The sequence below is a fragment of the Stenella coeruleoalba genome, assembly GCF_951394435.1.
Source record: "Stenella coeruleoalba genome assembly, chromosome: 9".
Taxonomy (NCBI): domain Eukaryota; kingdom Metazoa; phylum Chordata; class Mammalia; order Artiodactyla; family Delphinidae; genus Stenella; species Stenella coeruleoalba.
The window spans coordinates 49601815-49620908 of NC_137155.1; the positions used below are offsets into that span (position 1 = coordinate 49601815).

A 19094-nucleotide genomic window follows, 5' to 3' on the forward strand; every position below is an offset into this window, starting at 1 on the left:
GAGTGCTTTTTTCTTTAAGCCAATTAAATAGATCTTTTTACAAATTAATTTTGGCAATATTCATCCAGAGGTAGAAAAGTATCACATGTACATAACATATCCATAGACGTAACAAACACACACAAACAGACCCTGTAGCTTCCATCCCAAAATTTTAGCCATGGAAGTTTTTATAGCAGTCTATTTTCTAAAAGCCTCTTCCCCTCAACTCCTTTTTTTTTCCCCAGTCTCAGGTGATTATAGGCAGTACCTTAGCTATCTCCTGGGTGTTTACATTTCAAAGACATGATAAGATTTACATCTTCAAGGGACAGAGGAAGAATGCAAGGTTTCTCGTAGGAGTTTTTTTTTTTTTAAGTATAGTTGATTTACAGTATTAAATTAGCTTTAGGCGTACAACATAGTGATTCAGTATTTATAGATTATACTCCATTTAAAATTACAAAGTAATGGCTGTATTTCCCTGTGCTGTACAATCTATCCTTGTTGCTCATTTTATACATAGTAGTTTGTACCTCTTAATCCCCAGCTCCTGCCTTGCTCCTCCCTCCTTCCCTCTATCGACTGGTAACCACTAGTTTGTTCTCTATATCTGTGAGTCCATTACTCTTTTGTTTCGTACATTTGTTTTATTTTTTAGATTCCAAAATAAGTGATAACAGAGTATTTGTCTTTTCTGACTTACTTCACTGAGCATAATATTCTCTAGGTCCATCTATGTTGTGGCAAATGGCAGTATTCATTCTTCTTTAAGGACTGAGTAGCATTCCACTGTGTATACATACTACATCTTCTTAAGCCAGTTGTTCGTTGATTGACACTTAATGTTGCTTCCATAACTCGGCAATTCTAAATAATGCTGCTTTGAACATTAGGATGCATGTATCTTTTTGAATTACTGTTTGTTTTCCTTGGATATATACCCAGGAGTGGAATTGCTGGATCTTAAGGTAGTTCTATAATTTCAGTTTTTTGAGGCATGTCCATTTTGTTTTGTTTTGTTTTTTAACATCTTTATTGGAGTATAATTGCTTTACAATGGTGTGTTAGTTTCTGCTGTATAACAAAGTGAATCAGCTATACATATACATATATCCCCATATCTCCTCCCTCTTGCGTCTCCCTCCCACCCTCCCTATCTGACCCCTCTAGGTGGACATAAAGCACTGAGCTGAGCTGATCTCCCTGTGCTATGTGGCTGCTTCCCACTAGCTAGCTCTTTTACATTTGGTAGTGTATATATGTCCATGGCATTCTCTCACTTCGTCCCAGCTTACCCTTCCCCCTCCCTATGTCCTCAAGTTCATTCTCTACATCTGTGTCTTTATTCCTGTCCTGCCCCTAGGTTCTTCAGAACCTTTTTTTTTTTTTTAGATTCCATATATATGTGTTAGCGTACGGTATTTGTTTTTCTCTTTCTGACTTCACTCTGTATGACAGACTCTAGGTCCATACACCTCACAACAAATAACTCAATTTTGTTTCTTTTTATGGCTGAGTAATATTCCATTGTATATATGTGCCACATCTTTATCCAGTCATCTGTTGATGGACATTTAGGTTGCTTCCATGTCCTGGCTATTTGTAAATAGAGCTGCAGTGAACATTGTGGTACATGACTCTTTGAATTATGGTTTTCTCAGGGTATATGCCCAGTAGTGGGATTGCTGGGTTGCATACTGTTATCTATAGTGGTTGCACAAATGTTCATTTATACCAATACTGTAGGACAGTCCCCTTTTCTCCACATCCTTGCCATTATTTGTTATTTGTAATCTTTTTGATGATAGCCATTCTGACTATCATCAAAGTCAAAGGTGTGAGGTGATATCTCAATGTGGTTTTGATTTGCATTTCTCTGATAATTAGAGATGTTGATCATCTTATGTCTGTTGGCCATCTATATGTCTTCTTTGGAAAAATGTCTGTTCAGATCCTCTGCCCATTTTTTACTCAGGTTGTTTTTTTGATATTGACTTGTATGAACACTTTAGATATTTTGGATATCAATCCCTTATTGGTCATATCATTTGCAAATATTTTCTCCCAGTCAGTAGGTTATCTCTTTGTTTTGCTGATTGTTTCCTTTTCCTAGGAGTTTTAAGGTATATTTCTTTATTATCAGAAGTCTAGGGTAACTGCTATTTAAAATTTCCTATCTATCTTTTAGAACAGTTCTCTTCTAACATCCTGATATTTTACAGTATCTGCAAGCATTTTGAAATGAATAGGGGAGGTTTGGGGATTGGTAAAGTGAGATGAACTTTTGAATTGTTTCTAGAGCTACATTTCTGGTTTTGCAGACTCTAATTTGTAAAATAAGGACAGTCTGTTTTATTTCCTCAAAGAACTGGGTTGCAGCCTGAATGCAATCAAGGGGCTGACCCACCTATCCAACTACGTGAGGATTTTTAATTATGATGGAAATCAAAAGATTACTATAAGAGCCTACAACATGCTGCCTACAAGAGACCTACTTTAGGGCAAAGGATACACATGAATTGAAAGTAAGGGGATGGAGGATTAGCTCAAGACAATGAAGTAGAAGGATGTGAGCTCACCCTCTTCCTACGAAAACACCGAAAGTCACAACCAACTGGTGAACGACCATTGACAAAAAAACGCTGGAACTTACTGAAAAAGATACCCTACATCCAGAGACAAAGAAACCACAGTGAGACAGTGGGAAGGGTGCAACTGCAATAAAATCAAATCCCATACCTGATGAGTGGGTGACCCACAAACTGGAAAACAGTTATTCCAAGAAGTTATCCCACAGGAGTGAATGTTTTGAGCCCCATGTCAGGCTTCCTAGCATGGGGGTCTGGCAACAGGAGGAGGAGTCCCCAGAGAATCTGGGTTTGAAGGCCAGCAGGGTTTGATCATAGGATTACCACAGGACTGGGGGAAACAAACTCCACTCTTGGAGGGCACACACAGTCTTGTGTGTACCAGGACTCAGGAAAAAAAGTAGTGATCTACTGTTTTTAGTGACTGGGCCAGACCTACCTGCTAGTATTGGAGGATCTCCTGCAGAGGTGAGGGGGCAGCTGTGGCTCACTGAGGGAACAAAGACACTGGCAGCAGCAGTTCTGGGAAGTACTCGTTGGTCTGAGCCCTCCCAGAGGCCACTGTTAGCCCCACCATACAGCCTGTAGGCTCCACTGCTGGGATGCCTCAGGCCAAACAACCAACAGGGTGGGAACACAGCCCCACCCATCAGCAGACAAGGGGCTTATTAAAGTCTCCCTGAGCACAGCCCTACCCAACAGAGGGACAAAACCCAGTCCCACTCACCAAGGGGCAGGAACCAGCCCCTCCCATCAGGAAGCCTGCACAAACCTCTTAGACAGCCTCAACCACCAGAGGGCAGACAGCAGAAGAACTAAAATCCTGCAGCCTGTGGAACAGAAACCACAGTCACAGGGAGTTAGTCAAAATCAGATGGAAGAGGAATATGTCCCAGATGAAGGAACAAGATGAAACCCCAGAAGAACAAAGTGAAGTGAAGATAGCCAACCTACCAGAAAAGGAATTCAGAATAATAACGGTGAAGATGATCCAAGATCTCGGAAAAAGAATGGAGGCAAGGATCGAGAGGGTACAAGAAATATTTAACAAAGACCTAGAAGAACAAAGATGAACAATATAATAACTGAAATGAAAAATATACTAGATGGAATCAATAGCAGAATAAATGAGACAGAAGAATGGATAAGTTACCTGGAAGACAGAATGGTGGAAATCACTGCCACAGAGCAGAATAAAGAATGAAAAGAAATTAAGACAGCCAAAGAGACCTCTGGGAAAACATTAAAGGCACCAACATTAGCATTATAGGGGTCCCAGAAGGAGAAGAGAGAAAGGACCTGAGAAAATATTTGAAGAGACAATAGCTGAAAAATTCCCTAACATGGGAAAGATAACAGTTATCCAAGTCCAGGAAGCACAGAGAGTCCCAGGCAGTATAAACCTGAGGAGGAACATGCCAAGACACATAGTAATCAAATTGACAAAAATTAAAGAGAAAGAAAAACTATTAAAAGCAACAAGGGAAAAATGACAAATAGCATACAAGGGAACTCCTGTAAGGTTATCAGCTGATTTCTCAGCAGAAACTGCAGGCCAGAAGGGAGTGACATGATATATTTAAAGTGAAGAAAGGGAAGAACCTGCAACCAAGAACATTCTACCAAGCAAGGCTCTCATTCAGATTTGACAGAGAAACTTCTCTAGGCAGGAAAGAGACCAGAAACGTAAAACAACCTTGTACATATATATATTGCTATATCAAAACCTCATGGGAACAGCAAACCCCCAAACTACAATAGATACACACACGAAAAAGAAAGCAACCCAAACACAACACTAAAGATGGTTATCAAGCCACAAGAGAACAAAAGAGGAAGGGAAGAAAAAAGACATAGAAAACCAAACCAAAACAAGACAATGGCAATAGGAACATACATATCTTTAATTGCCTTAAATGTAAATGGATTAAATGCTTGAACCAAAAGATGGATACAAAACCAAAACCCACATATATGCTGTCTACAAGAGACCCACTTCAGCCCTAGGGACACATACAAACTGAAAGTGAGGGAATGGAAAAAGGTATTCCATGCAAATGGAAATCAAAAGAAAGCTGGAGCAGCAATATTAATATCAAACAAAATAAACTATGAAATAAAGACTGTTACAGGAGACAAAGAAGGACATAATGATCAAGGGGTCAATCCAAAAAGATATAACAGTTGTAAATATATATGCACCCAGTGTAGGAGCACCTCAATATATAAGGCAAATACTAAAAGCCATAAAGAGAGAAATTAACAGTAACACAGTAATAGTGGGGAACTTTAACAACCCACTTTCATCAATGGACAGATCATCCAGACACAAAATCAATAAGGAAACACAGGCCTTAAATGACACATGAGACCAGGTGGACTTAATTGATACTTATAGACCATTCCATTCAGTAGTAGCAGAATACACATTTTTCTCATGTGCATGTGGAACATTCTCCAGGAGTGACCACATGCTGGGCCACAAAGTGAACCTCTGTAAATTAAAGTTGAAATCATATCAAGCATCTTTTCAGACCACAATACTATGAGATTAGAAGTCAATTGCAAGAAAATGTAATGTAAAATGTAAAAAACAAACGTGGAGGCTAAACAATATGCTATGAACAACCAATGGATCGCTGAAGAAATCAAAGAGGAAATCAAAAAATATCTACAGACAAAAGCACAATGACCCGAAACCTATGGGATGCAGCAAAGGCAGTTCTAAGATGGAAGTTTATAGCAATACAGTCTTACCTCAGGAAACAAAAAAATCACAAAACAACCTAACCTTACACCTAAAGCAACTAGAGAAAGAAGAACAAACAAAACCTGCAGTTAGAAGGAAAGAAATCATAAAAGATCAGAGCAGAAATAAATGAAATAGAGAGAAAGAAAACAATAGCAAAGATCAATGAAACTAACAGCTGGTTCTTTGAAAAGATAAACAAAATTGATAAACCTTTAGCCAGACTCATCAAGAAAAAAAGAAGAGGACTCAAATCAATAAAATTAGAAATGAAAAAGGAGAAGTTACAATGGACACAGAAATACAAAGGATCATGAGAGACTACTACAAGGAACTGTATGCCAATAAAATGGACAAACTGGAAGAAATTGACAAATTCTTAGAAAGGTACAATCTCCCAAGACTGAAACAGTAAGAAATGGAAAATATAAACAGACCAATCACAAGTCATGAAATTGAAACTGTGATTTAAAAACTCCAAACAAGCGAAAGTCCAGGACCAGATGGCTTCACAGGCGAATTCTATCAATCATTTAGAGAGAAGTTAACACCTATCCTTCTGAAACTGTTCCAGAAGATTGCAAAGGAAGGAAAACTCTCAAACTCATTCTATGAGGCCACCATCACCCTGATACCAAAACCATACAGAGACCACAAAAAAAAATCACAGACCAGTATCGCTGATGAACATAGACACAAAAATCCTCAACAAAATATTAGCAAGCAAATCCAACAATACATTAAAAGGACACACCATGAGCAAATGGGATTGATCCCAGGGGTGCAAGGATTTTTCAATATCCGCAAATCAATCACTGTAATACACCACATTAACAAATTGAAAGGTAAAAACCATGTGATCATCTCAGTAGATGCAGAAAAAGCTTTTGACAAAATTCAGCACCCATTTATGATAAAAACTCTACAGAAAGTGGGCACAGAGGGAACATACCTCAACATACTGAAGGCCATATATGACAAACCCACAGCAAAACATCATACTCAACAGTGAAAAGCTGAAAGCATTTCCTCTAAGATCAGGAACAAGACAAGGATGTCCACTCTCACTGCTTCTATTCAACATAGTTTTGGAAGTCCTATATACAGCAACCAGAGAAGAAAAAGAAATAAAAGGAATCCAAATTGGAAAAGAACAAGTAAAAATGTCACTGTTTGTTGATGACATGATACTATACATAGAAAATCCTAAAGGCACTACCAGAAAACTACTAAAGCCCATCAGTGAATCTGGTAAATTTGCAGGTTACAAAATTAATACACAGAAATCTGTTGCATTTCCTTTTTTTTAAATTTTAAATAGAAGGGTGACTACAATTGTTTTTTTATATATATTTATTTATTTATTTGGCTGTGTCAGGTCTTAGTTGTGGCACATGGGATCTTTCGTTGCAGTGCGCAGTCTTCCCTCTAGTTGTGCGTGGGCTGTTATGGTGCACAGGCTCTGTAGTTGTGGCATATGAGCTCTCAAGTTGTGGCACATGGGTTAGTTGCCCTGTGGCATGTGGGATCTTAGTTCCCCAACCAGGAATCGAAATAGTGGCCCCTGCATTGTAAGACAGATTCTTTTATTTTTTTGTATGTATGTATGTATGTATGTATGTATTTATGGCTGTGTTGGGTCTCTGTTGCTGTGTGCTGGCTTTCTCTAATTGCGGTGAGCAGGGGCTACTCTTTGTTGTGGTGTGCGGACTTCTTATTGTAGTGGCTTCTTTTGTTGCGGATCACAGGCTTTAGGTGCATGGGCTTCAGTAATTGTGGCATGCGGGCTGTAGTACGCAGGCTCAGTAGTTGTGGTTCATGGGCTTCATTGCTCCGCGGCATGTGGGATTTCCTGAACCAAAGATTGAACCCGTGTCCCCTGCATTGTCAGGCAGATTCTTAACCACTGCGCCACCAGGGAAGTCCCTATATTGCATTTCTATACTCTTGAATTTTTGATCTTTTGTTGTTAAACAATCCCATTTACCATCGCATCAAAAAGAACAAAATACCTAGAAATAAAACTACCTAAGGAGACAAAAGACCTTTACTCTGAAAACTATAAGACACTGATGAAAGAAGTCAAAGATGAAACAAACAGATGGGAAGATATACCATGTTCTTGGATTGGAAGAATCAATATTGTCAAAATGACCGTTCTACCCAAGGCAATCTACAGTTTCAGTGCAATCCCTATCAAACTACCAATGCCTTTTTTCTCAGAACTAGAACAAAAAGTCTTAAAATTTGTACGGAGGTACAAAAGACCCCAAATAACCAAAGCAATCTTAAGAAAAATGAAGCTGGAAGAATCAGGCTCCCTGACTTCAGACTCTGCTACAAAGCTACAATCATCAAAACATTTTGGTACTGGCACTAAAACAGACATATAGATCAACAGAACAGGATAGAAAGCCCAGAAATAAACCCATGCACCTATGGGCAATTAATCTACTATAAAGGGGGCAAGACTATATGGTGGAGGAAAGACAGTCTCTTCAATAAATGCTGTTGGGAAAACTGGACAGCTACATGTAAAAGAATGAAATTAGAGCACTCCCTAACACCATACACAAAAGTAAACTCAAAATGGATTAAAGACCTAAATGTAAGACCAGACACTATAAATCTCTTAGAGGAAAACATAGGCAGAAAACGCTCTGACATAAATCACTGCAATATGTTTTTCAGTCTGTCTCCCAGAGTAATGGAAATAAAAACAAAAATAAACAAGTGGGACCTAATGAAACTCAAAAGCTTTTGCAAAGCAAAGGAAACCATAAGCAAAATGAAAAGACAACACACAGAATGGGACCAACAAGGGATTATCTCCAAAATTTACTAACAGCTCATATGGCTTAATATCATCAAAACAAACAACAATCAAAAAAATGGGCAGAAGACCTAAATAGACATTTCTCCAGTGAAGACAAAGAGATGGCCAAGAGGCACATGAAAAGATGTTCAACACCGCTAATTATTACAGAAATGCAAATCAAAACTACAATGAGGTATCACCTAACACCAGTCAAAATGGCTATCATCAGCAAATCTACAAACAAATGCTGGAGAGCGTGTGGAGAAAAGGGAACCCTCTTACACTGTTGGTGGGAATGTAAATTGATACAGCCACTATGGAGAACAGTATGGAGGTTCCTTAAAAAACTATAAATAGAACTACCATAGGACCCAGTAATCCCACTACTGGGCATATATCTGGAGAAAACACCCCAATGTCCATTGCAGCACTATTTACAATAGCCAAGACATGGAAACAACCTAAATGTCCATCGACAGATGAATGGATAAAGAAGTGTTACATATATACAATGGAATATTACTCAGCCATAAAAAATGAAATAATGGCATTTGCAACAACATGGATGGACCTAGAGATTGTCATACTGAGTGAAGTAAGACAGAAAGACAAATATTATATTGCTTTTATGTGGAATCTAAGAAAAATGATACAAATGAAAGGGGATGGAAAAAGTTATTTCATGCAAACAAATGACAAGGAAACGGTTCACAATACTCACATCAGACAAAATGGACTTTAAAACAAGGCTATAAAGAAAGATAAGGAAGGATACTAATGATAAAAAATCAATACAAGGAGAGGATATTACGCTTGTCAACCTATATGCACCTAATATAGGAGCACCCAAATACGTAAAACAAACACTAACAGATATAAAGGGAGAAACTGAGAGGAACAGAGTAATAGTAGGAGGCTTTAGTACCCCACTCATGTCAGTGGACAGATCTTCGAGACAAAGTATCAATAAAGGAACAGAGACCCTAAATGATACAATAGAACATTTAGACTTAGTTGATATCTTCAGGACATAACAAAAAAAAAACCCAAAATACACATTCTTTTCAAATGCACACAGAATATTCTCTAGGGATGACCACATACTGGGGCACAAAACAAGTCTCTACAAATTTAAGAATATAGAAATTACTTCAAGCGTCTTTTCTGATCATAATGGCATGAAACTAGAATTCAACCACAGAAAAAGAAACAAGAAAAAAAATACATGCAGAATAAACAATATGCTACTAAAAACCAATGGGTCAACAATGAAATCAAAGAAGAAATTGAGTACTTTGAGGCAAATGACAAGAAAACACAACCATACAAAACCAGTGGGATGCAGCAAAAGCAGTTCTTAGAGGGAAGTTCTTAGCGATACAGGCTTCTTTAAGAAACGAGAGGGGGCAGCTTCAAGATGGCTAAAGAGTAAGATGCGGAGATCACCTACCTCCCCACAGATACATCAGAAATACATCTACATGTGGAACTGCTCCTATAGAACACCTACTGAACGCTGGCAGAAGACCTCAGACCTCCCAAAAGGCAAGAAACAAGAAAAATCTCACATAAACAACTTAACCCACCACCTAAAAGAATTAGATAAAGAACAAACAAAACCTAAAGTCATCAGAAGGAAGGAGATAGTAAAGATAAGAGGGGAAATAAATAAGATGGAGATTTTAAAAAAAAATAGAAAAAATCAATAAGACCAAGAGCTGGTTCTTTGAAAGCGTAAACAAAATTGACAAACCTCTGTCCAGGCTTACCAAGAAGAAAAGAGAGAAGACCCAAATAAACAAAATAAGAAATGAAAGAGAAGAAATCACAGCTGATACCACAGAAATACAAAAAAAAATAAGAGAACACTATGAACAATTATATGCCAAAAAACATGACAACCTAGAAGAAATGGACAAATTTTTAGAAACATACAGCACACCAAAACTGAATCAAGAAGAAACAGATAACTTGAGCAGACCAGTCACTAGAAATAAAATAGAATATGTAATTTAAAAAACCCTCCCTACAAACAAGAGTCCAGGATCAGATGGCTTCACTGGGGAATTGTACCAAACATGCAAAGAACTTATACCGATCTTTCTCAAACTCTTCCAAAAGATGTAAGAGGAAGGAACACTCCTAAAGACATTCTGTGAAACCATCATCACCCTGATACCAAAATCAGACAAAGACATAACCAAAAAAGAAAATTACAGGCCAATATGTTTGATGAATATAGACACAAAAATTCTCAACAAAACATTAGCAAACCGAATCCAACAACACATAAAAAAGGTCATACACCACAACCAATTTGGATTCATCCCAGGGTCACAAGGATGGTTCAGCATATGCAAATCAATCATTGTGATATACCACATCAACAAAAGAAAGGACAGAAACTACATGATTATCTCAATAGATGAAGAAAAATCTGATAACATTTGATAAAATTCAATGTCCATTCATGGTAAAAACCCATAAGAAAGTGGGTATAGAGGGAACATATCTCATCATAATAAAAGCTACTTATGACAAACCCAAAGCCAATGTAATACTCAACAGTGAAAAGCTGAAAGCCTTCCTGCTGAAATCTGGAACGTCTTAAGGCCCACTGTCACTTCTCTTCAACATAGTACTGTAAGTCCTGGCCACAGCAATCAAACAAGAAAAATAAAAGGTACTCAAATTGGTCGGGAAGCTGTAAAATTATATACAGATTACATGACACTATATACAGAAAACGCTAAAGACTCCAGACAAAAACTACTAGGACTGATAAACAAATTCAGCGAAGTAGCAGGATACAAGATTAACATACAGAAATTGGTTGCATTTCTTTACACTAACAATGAAATATCAGAAAGGGGATGTAAATAAACAATCCCTTTTAAAATCACATCAAAAATAAAATAAAATACTTAGGAATAAACCTGACCAAGTAGATGAAAGACATATACTGAGAACTATAAAACATTAATAAAGGAAATTAAAGAGGATTCAAAGAAATGGAAAGATATCCCACTCTCTTGGATTGGAAAAATTAATATTGTTAAAATGGCAACACTACCCAAAGCAATCTACAGATTTAATGTGATCCCTATCAAATTACCCATGACATTTGTCACGGAACTAGAACAGATAATCCTGAAATTTATATGGAACCATTAAATTGCCAAATCAATCCTGAGGAAAAAGAACAAGGCAGGATGCATAACCCTCCCAGACTCCAGACAATACTACAAAGCTACAGTAATCAAAACAGTGTGGTACTGCCACAAAAACAGACATATGGATCAATGGAACAGAATAGAAAGCTCAGAAAAAACCCACACACCTATGGTCAATTAATCTTCGACAAAGGAGGCAAGACTATAAAACAGAAAAAAGACAGTGTCTTCAGCAAATGGTGCTGGGAAAGTTGGACAGCTGCGTGTAAATCAGTGAAGTTAGAACACTGCCTCACACCATGCACAAAAAAAAACTCGAAATGGCTTAAAGACTTAAACATCAGACATGACACCATAAAACTCCTAGAAGAGAGCACAGGAAAACATTCTCTGACATAAAATATTACTACATAAATTGTAGCAATATTTTCTTAGGTCAGTCTCCCAAGGCAATAGAAATAAAAACAAAAATAAACAAATGGGACCTAATCAAAATTACAAGCTTTTGCACAGCAAAGGAAATCATAAACAAAACAAAAACACAACCTATGGAATGGGAGAAAATATTTGCAAGTGATGTGACAGACAAGGGGTTAGTATCTAAAATATACAAATAGCTCATAGAACTCAATAACAAAAAAAAACAACCCAATCGAAAAATGGGCAGACCTAAATAGACATTACTGCAAAGAAGACATACAGATGGCCAATAGGCACATGAAAAGATGCTCAATGTCACTAATTACAAAACTACAAAGAGGTACCACCTCACAGCAGTCAGAATGGCCATCATTAAAAAGTCTACAAATAGCAAATGCTGGAGAGGGTGTGGAGAAAAGGGAACTCTTTTACACTGTTGCTGGGAATTTAAATTAGTGCAGCCACTATGGAAAACAATATGGAGGTTCTTCAGAAAACTAAATATAGAGTTGCCACATCCAGCAATCCCACTCCTGGGCATATACCTGGACAAAACTATAATTTGAAAAGCTACATGCACCCCTATGTTCACAGTAGCACTATTTACAATAGCCAAGACATGGAAACAACCTAAATGTTCATTGACAGATGAATGGATAAAGAAGTTGTGGTATATAAATACAATGGAATATATTACTTAGCCATAAAAAAGAATGAAATAATGCCATTTGCAGCAACATGGATGGACCTAGAAATTATGAACTAAGTGAAGTCAGAAAGAGAAAGACAAATACCATATGATAGCACTTATTGTGGCATCTAAAATACGATACAAGTCAGGCTTCCCTGGTGGCACAGTGGCTGAGAGTCTGCCTGCCGATGCAGGGGACACGGGTTCGTGCCCCGGTCCGGGAGGATCCCACATGCCGCGGAGAGGCTGGGCCCATGAGCCATGGCCACTAAGCCTGCGCGTCCGGAGCCTGTGCTCCGCAACGGGAGAGGCCACAACAGTGAGAGGCCCGCGTACCGCAAAAATAAATAAAATAAAATAAAATACGATACAAATCAAAATAAACATATCTACAAAACAGAAACAGACTCACAGATAATAGAGAACAGAACTGTCATTGCCAAGAGGAAGGGGGGGTAGAGGAGAGAAGGGATGGGAGTTTGCGATTAGCAGAGGCAAACTATTTTATATAGGATGGATAAACACGGTCCTACTGTATAGCACAGGGAACTATATTCAATATTCTGTGACAAACAGTAATAGAAAAGAATATGAAAACGAATATATATATGTATAACTGAGTCATTTTGCTGTACAGAAGAAATTAATGCAACATTGTAAATCCACTATACTTCAATAAACTTTTTTAAAGAAAAGATTCCTATGTTCTGAAGCTTCAGGGTTTAATGCAGTATGCCTTTAAAATTTTTGGATAAAGCATTCAGAGGATTTCAGATGCTTTCCTTTTTTCTGCATGTATAATTCAACCTTAGATCAATTCCCCTTAGGGGGAAAAGCCTCTACTATTGCTTCTCTCAGCCCCTGAACATTGCCTTTGAGCTAGCTGATCCACTTCCTGATTATTTGTAGAAGAACCTGAAAGAAATTCTGGTCATCTGTTTACCCTGTGAGGGGGGTTTTCCCCGGCTACCATCTGGCTTGTCTAATGGCTGCACTGTAATCACAGGTGGGCAGAATACCCCTTAGCAGCCAGTCAGGGTCCCTGTGAGTGGGGTTATAGATAGCCACTAATCTTTCTAACTCCTTTAAATTCGGTAGGACGTTCTGAAAGTGCAGGTGAAAGGTCTTTATGATTTATTGGATCTGCTCCTATCCATGGGACATGAATTTTTTGCAGTGGCAGTCCAGGCTACATACACAAAGGATGCTGCGTGGCAAGGCCCGAAGGTGGCAGAGCCTGATTACAGGGCCCTGGAAAGTCAGGGGAGTTGTAAAGGACAGCAGTGCTAGCCTTACCACCCATCCTGGGTGATGCTCCTAAATTCACTTCCTGGCTTTTAGCATCTACACAAGTAAGCTGTATACCCCTTGCCTGGAAGTCAGGCCAGAGTGCTCTCTGTAAATCTTGTAAGGAAAGGGAAGTTAAAACAGGTAGACAGGGCCAGATTTTGAGAAGGGGGATTTACATGGAATGTGGACTTCAATTTTTCTTTTGAGTCTAATTTCTGTTCTTCCTGTTAAGGGAGTCCCCAAGGCTGGCTGTTGTACTCCTTTGTGTCCTCTTTATAATTTTGTCTTTCCATCGGTTGATGGAAAGACAGTTGTTGCTGGAAATGCAGTTGTTTAGCATGAGAGCTCACTCACTTTCTTTCTCAAAAACAGAAGTTTTTCCAATTCAAAGGATCCATTCTCTGGCCACTGACAAATATGGTCTTATATTAATCTTAACGGTGACTCAAACCCATAAGCCTCTTTATGGCTTAACCATGAACACAAGAAGTGTCCCAAAAGAGTGCAAAAGATGTAGCTTTCACAAGATCCACAAAGTTTACTCCCAGAATTAGCCAAAGAAAGCAAAAACCTTCATTGTCACAGGTAGTAAGAATGGTATAGTGAAAACGGAATTCCCACCAGAATGCGTGATTCCTCTAGTCGCAGACCTGCTCATCTCTGACACTGGGCAGGCGTTACTGGAATGGGACTTTTCCAGCACTAACAAGACAATGAAGGTTGAGACAACAAAGTCCCCTTATGGGCTGGGACACCTTAAGACAAACTTCCGAAGAACTGGCACAGTTGGACAAAAAGAATGCTGCTTGTTGCACTATTTACAATAGCCAGGACATGGAAGCAACCTAAGTGTCCATCGACAGATGAATGGATAAAGAAGATGTGGCACATATATACAATGGAATACTACTCAGCCATAAACAGAAATGAAATTGAGTTATTTGTAGTGAGGTGGATGGACCTGGAGACTGTCATACAGAGTGAAGTAACTCAGAAAGAGAAAATACCATATGCCAGTGCATATATATGGAATCTAAAAAAGAAAAAATGTACTGATGAACCTAGTGGCAGGGCAGGAATAAAGACGTAGACATAGAGAATGAACTTGAGGACATGGGGTGGGGAGGGGGAAGCTGGGACGAAGTGAGAGAGCAGCATGGACATATATACACTTTCGAATGTAAAATAGCTAGTGGGAAGCAGCCGCATAGCACAGGGAGATCAGCTGGGTGCTTTGTGAACACCTAGAGGGGTGGGATAGGGAGGGTGGGAGGGAGACGCAAGAGGGAGGATATATGGGGACATATGTATGCATATGGCTGTTTCACTTTGTTATACAATAGAACAACTAACAGTATTGTGAAGCAATTATACTCCAATAAAGATCTATATATAAAAAGAAAAAAATCATGCTGCTTGTCACTTCATGTCTCAGATCCTGAGTCTATTTGGCTGCCCACCAGTTACAAGCTGATACTTATATCTTCTGGCTGGCTTCTCTTTGGTTAAGCCAGAGAGAATATTTTCACTGGTCATGAAGCCAAGCTCTCAAGACAGAACAAGACGAGGGGAAACCTCACCCATTTTTTAAATATAAGGGACCCACAGCAAAGTTTGTCTAAACAGATGCAGGTCCATTAGAACTGTGAAGTCACCAGTCTGTGAGGCTGGCCGGAACAACAGGCTCAGAGGACCTATGCCTGCATTTCTATACTATGGCTTTCCTCCTTATGAAAAGTGACACAAAAACTAGAGACAAAAGAAAACAATAGGGCTTCCCTGGTGGCGCAGTGGTCGAGAGTCCGCCTGCTGATGCAGGGGACACGGGTTCGTGCCCCGGTCCGGGAAGATCCCACATGCCGCAGAGTGGCTGGGCCCGTGAGCCATGGCCGCTGAGCCTGCGCGTCTGGAGCCTGTGCTCCGCAACGGGAGAGGCCACAATGGTGAGAAGCCCACGTACCGCAAAAAAAAAAAAAAAAAGAAGAAGAAAACAATAACCATGGAGGAAGTGGATCAATAGAAAACAAAAGTACTCAGAACAGCTCTTTTCCAGAGTCACTGTTCCTAAGGAACTAGTTTACACAAGTATTTTTCTCCTGCTAAATTTAGAAATGGACTCTCACCACTTCCAGGAGATTGACGTGGTAAGGATTCTTACCATCTGCTGGCTCTTGTCAGAGGTCCCAGGATCTCCCACCTGCAGCCCCAGAGCAAGTGGTGTCCAGCCAGTGGAGCCCCCCATGCGTACCAAATTGTAGGGATAGAAAAATTTTCCCTTCCTCCCTTCTAGGTTCTTTGGCTGATCTAATAATTAATTGACATAAGATGTTACCAGGTGAAACACTAATTTCGTACAAACAGGAACCCCATAAGAATGAGACTCAAAGGCAGTCTCCAGTTGAGGCTTATATACTGTCCTGAGCTAAGGAAAGGGATAGGGGCCTGGGGCTTCAGAGGGGAAGAAGGCAATTCACAGCAGATGAGAAGAGCAGATGTTTGCCACGCAGATTAAAAAAAAAAGTTCTCTCTGGTAATAGCTCTCTTTCTGGTGCAGGCCCCCTATCTAAATTCTTTTAGCCAGTTAAAGGAGAGGTAAAAAGCTTTTCCTGAGTCTGCTTGAAAGGTCTTGATTCCTTTCAGCTCAAAATAATCCACATGCCAAAGTGGTTCATTTTGAGGGTGGCATATTCTCTCCCCCCTTCAACATAATATGTACTCATTGCAGAAAAATCAGAAAACAGAAGGGGAAAAAAAACAGAAATTTCCCTTAACCCCACTACCTCCCAAAGCATACTTATTTGTATGCTTATATGTTTTCTCTTACTAAAATAAGACATTCTGCACATATTGCTGTAGAGTAGCCCCCCTTTCATCCATACATACATCTTTAATATTCTTCCACATTTTAAATACATTACTTTATTATTATTATTTTTTTTTGCATGTATGCGGGCCTCTCACTGTTGTGGTCTCTCCCGTTGTGGAGCACAGGCTCCAGACGCACAGGCTCAACGGCCATGGCTCACGGGCCCAGCCTCTGCAGCATGTGGGATCCTCCCGGACCGGGGCACAAACCCGTGTCCCCTGCATCGGCAGGCGGACTCTCAACCACTGCGCCACCGGGGAAGCCCCATACTACTTTGTTTTTACTGTCATTTTATAATATAGATATACCATAACATCCAATTTTGGACATTTAAGTTGCATCCACGTTTTCACTAAAGGCAATGTGATAATGAACATTCTTATACCTAAATGTTTGCACATATCCTTACTTATTTCACTGGGATAGAGGTAGAATTGTTGCATCACAGTGTACTCACATTTTTTAATGCTTTTGAAATCCATTGCCAAATTGTCTTACATAAATACCATACAATGTATTTTGCAACAGCAATATAATTATAGTACCAGCTTCACCGCATCCTAATGTTAAATATTGTAGTATTTCTCTAAACTTGGCCAATTTGATTGGACAAAAATTATATCTTGGGCTTCCCTGGTGGCGCAGTGGTTGAGAGTCCGCCTGCCGATGCAGGGGACATGGGTTCGTGCCCCGGTCCTGGAGGATCCCACATGCCGCGGAGCGGCTGGGCCCGTGAGCCATGGCCGCTGAGCCTGCGCGTCCAGAGCCTGTGCTCTGCAACGGGAGAGGCCACAACAGTGAGAGGTCCGTGTACCACAAAAAAAAGAAAAAAGTTATATCTTAAAATTTTACATTTCTTCAGTTAAAATACAGAAGTTATGTTTTATATATTAATCATTGCCGTTGGGGTTTTTGTTTTTTTTTTTTTCGGTACGCGGGCCTCTCACTGCCATGGCCTATACCGCAACGGAGCACAGGCCCCGGACGCGCAGGCTCAGCGGCCATGGCTCACGGGCCCAGCCGTTCCGTGGCATGTGGGATCCTCCCGGACCGGGGCACAAACCGTGTCCCCTGCATCGGCAGGCCAACTCTCAACCATTGCGCCACCAGGGAAGCCCCTGCCATTTGTATTTTATCTTTTCTAACTTGTCTATTCATCCCCTTTGTTCTCTTTTTCTATTAGAGTGTTCAACTTTAAAAAATTTACGTGTAAGAACTTCCTTTAATTTCTTGCAAATATTTTTTTTCCAGCTGTTTCTCTTTTGTTTCTTAAAAAATTGTGTTTGGAAACAAACCATTGTTTTTTGTTTTATAAGTTTAGCATTTACATGTATTAAATGTTACTTTTTTTTTTTTTTTTTAAGGTATGAAAGCTTTCAAAATCCAAAGAAGAGAAAAAATCAAAGTGGAACAGTGTTTCGACCTGGACAGAAAGTAACTCTGGCATAAAATATACTTCTGATTTTTTTGTGTGTTTATGTCTGGTGGTTTGTCCCTGTGTTGTAACAGTGAAAATGGTGTCTGTACATTTCTTTTTAATTTAACTTAATTTGTTAATCTATAAAATCAAAGACTGGTAAACCTGTGTTTATGTAATGATCAGGGTTACTTGATATTAATACTTTAGAATAAATTGGGATACTTATAAGAGATTCTGTATTTTATTACCTATATATTTAAATCCTTAATGAAGTAATATTGGCCACATGGAATAATTGATTTTTTCTCCTTTGAAGAAAAAAAGAGAATGTAATTAAATACATTTCTTAGAATTCACTGACAGTTGCATATTCAGCATCTTTCTTGCATCTGACAAGCTTTATGCTTAGCACCTTCTTGACTGTTTTGGAAATAAAATATCCAATTATCTATCTACTGATCCAATTATCTGTTCTGATTATCTGAAAATGTGGAATTTACACACAATTTAAATAAATTTAGTTGTTCCTTCAATCAGCAGTGAGGTGACATCCCCCTAATATACTACATCCAGCTGCAAGGCCAGGAGCCTGAATGATGTCCATTCCTCCCCCAGCTCCATGACGACTTTATCTGGATGTGCTCTGATCTACGAACTAAATTGTAAAGTCAGTCACTATCAGCACAAACTATATATAGTAATGTGGTAAAGGGAAAGGAGAAAGCTAAGTAGAATATGCAAATAAATGCATAAGACAGCAAAGAAAAATGCACAGGCTGTAACCATTGCCCTTTCTGCAATTAATCATGAGGCCATGGCTGATGTGTTTCATTTCTCTCTTCCATTACTTATTCCATGTTCCTCTGACTTCAGCCCTCACCTTAGTGGATTAGAGGCCTTTACTAAGTGGGATGGTCTAAACCTTCATTTCCATCTGCACCTTTGGTGGCCTAAGATTGCAGATGTCTTCCATTAAATTTACCATGAACACTCAGTATTACAAGGTTCCCGTCATACTCTGTATTCACTCAGCCAATATTGTAATCCTCCCCTTTCAAACCATTGGAATCATCACTATGTTCCCCTCATAGAAGCAG

The 19094-nt window shown here is 39.2% G+C and overlaps 1 protein-coding gene across 1 annotated transcript in view; it reads left to right on the forward strand.

The window, feature by feature from the left end:
* PEX1 (peroxisomal biogenesis factor 1) overlaps window positions 1-18390 on the forward strand; it is a 98237-nt gene extending 79847 nt beyond the window's left edge. Inside the window, 1 exon segment of the mRNA XM_079931256.1 lies at window positions 17942-18390. Within this exon segment, the coding sequence (XP_079787382.1) occupies window positions 17942-18026 (85 nt within the window). The 3' untranslated portion in view covers window positions 18027-18390.
* The last annotated feature ends 704 nt before the right edge of the window (window positions 18391-19094 follow it).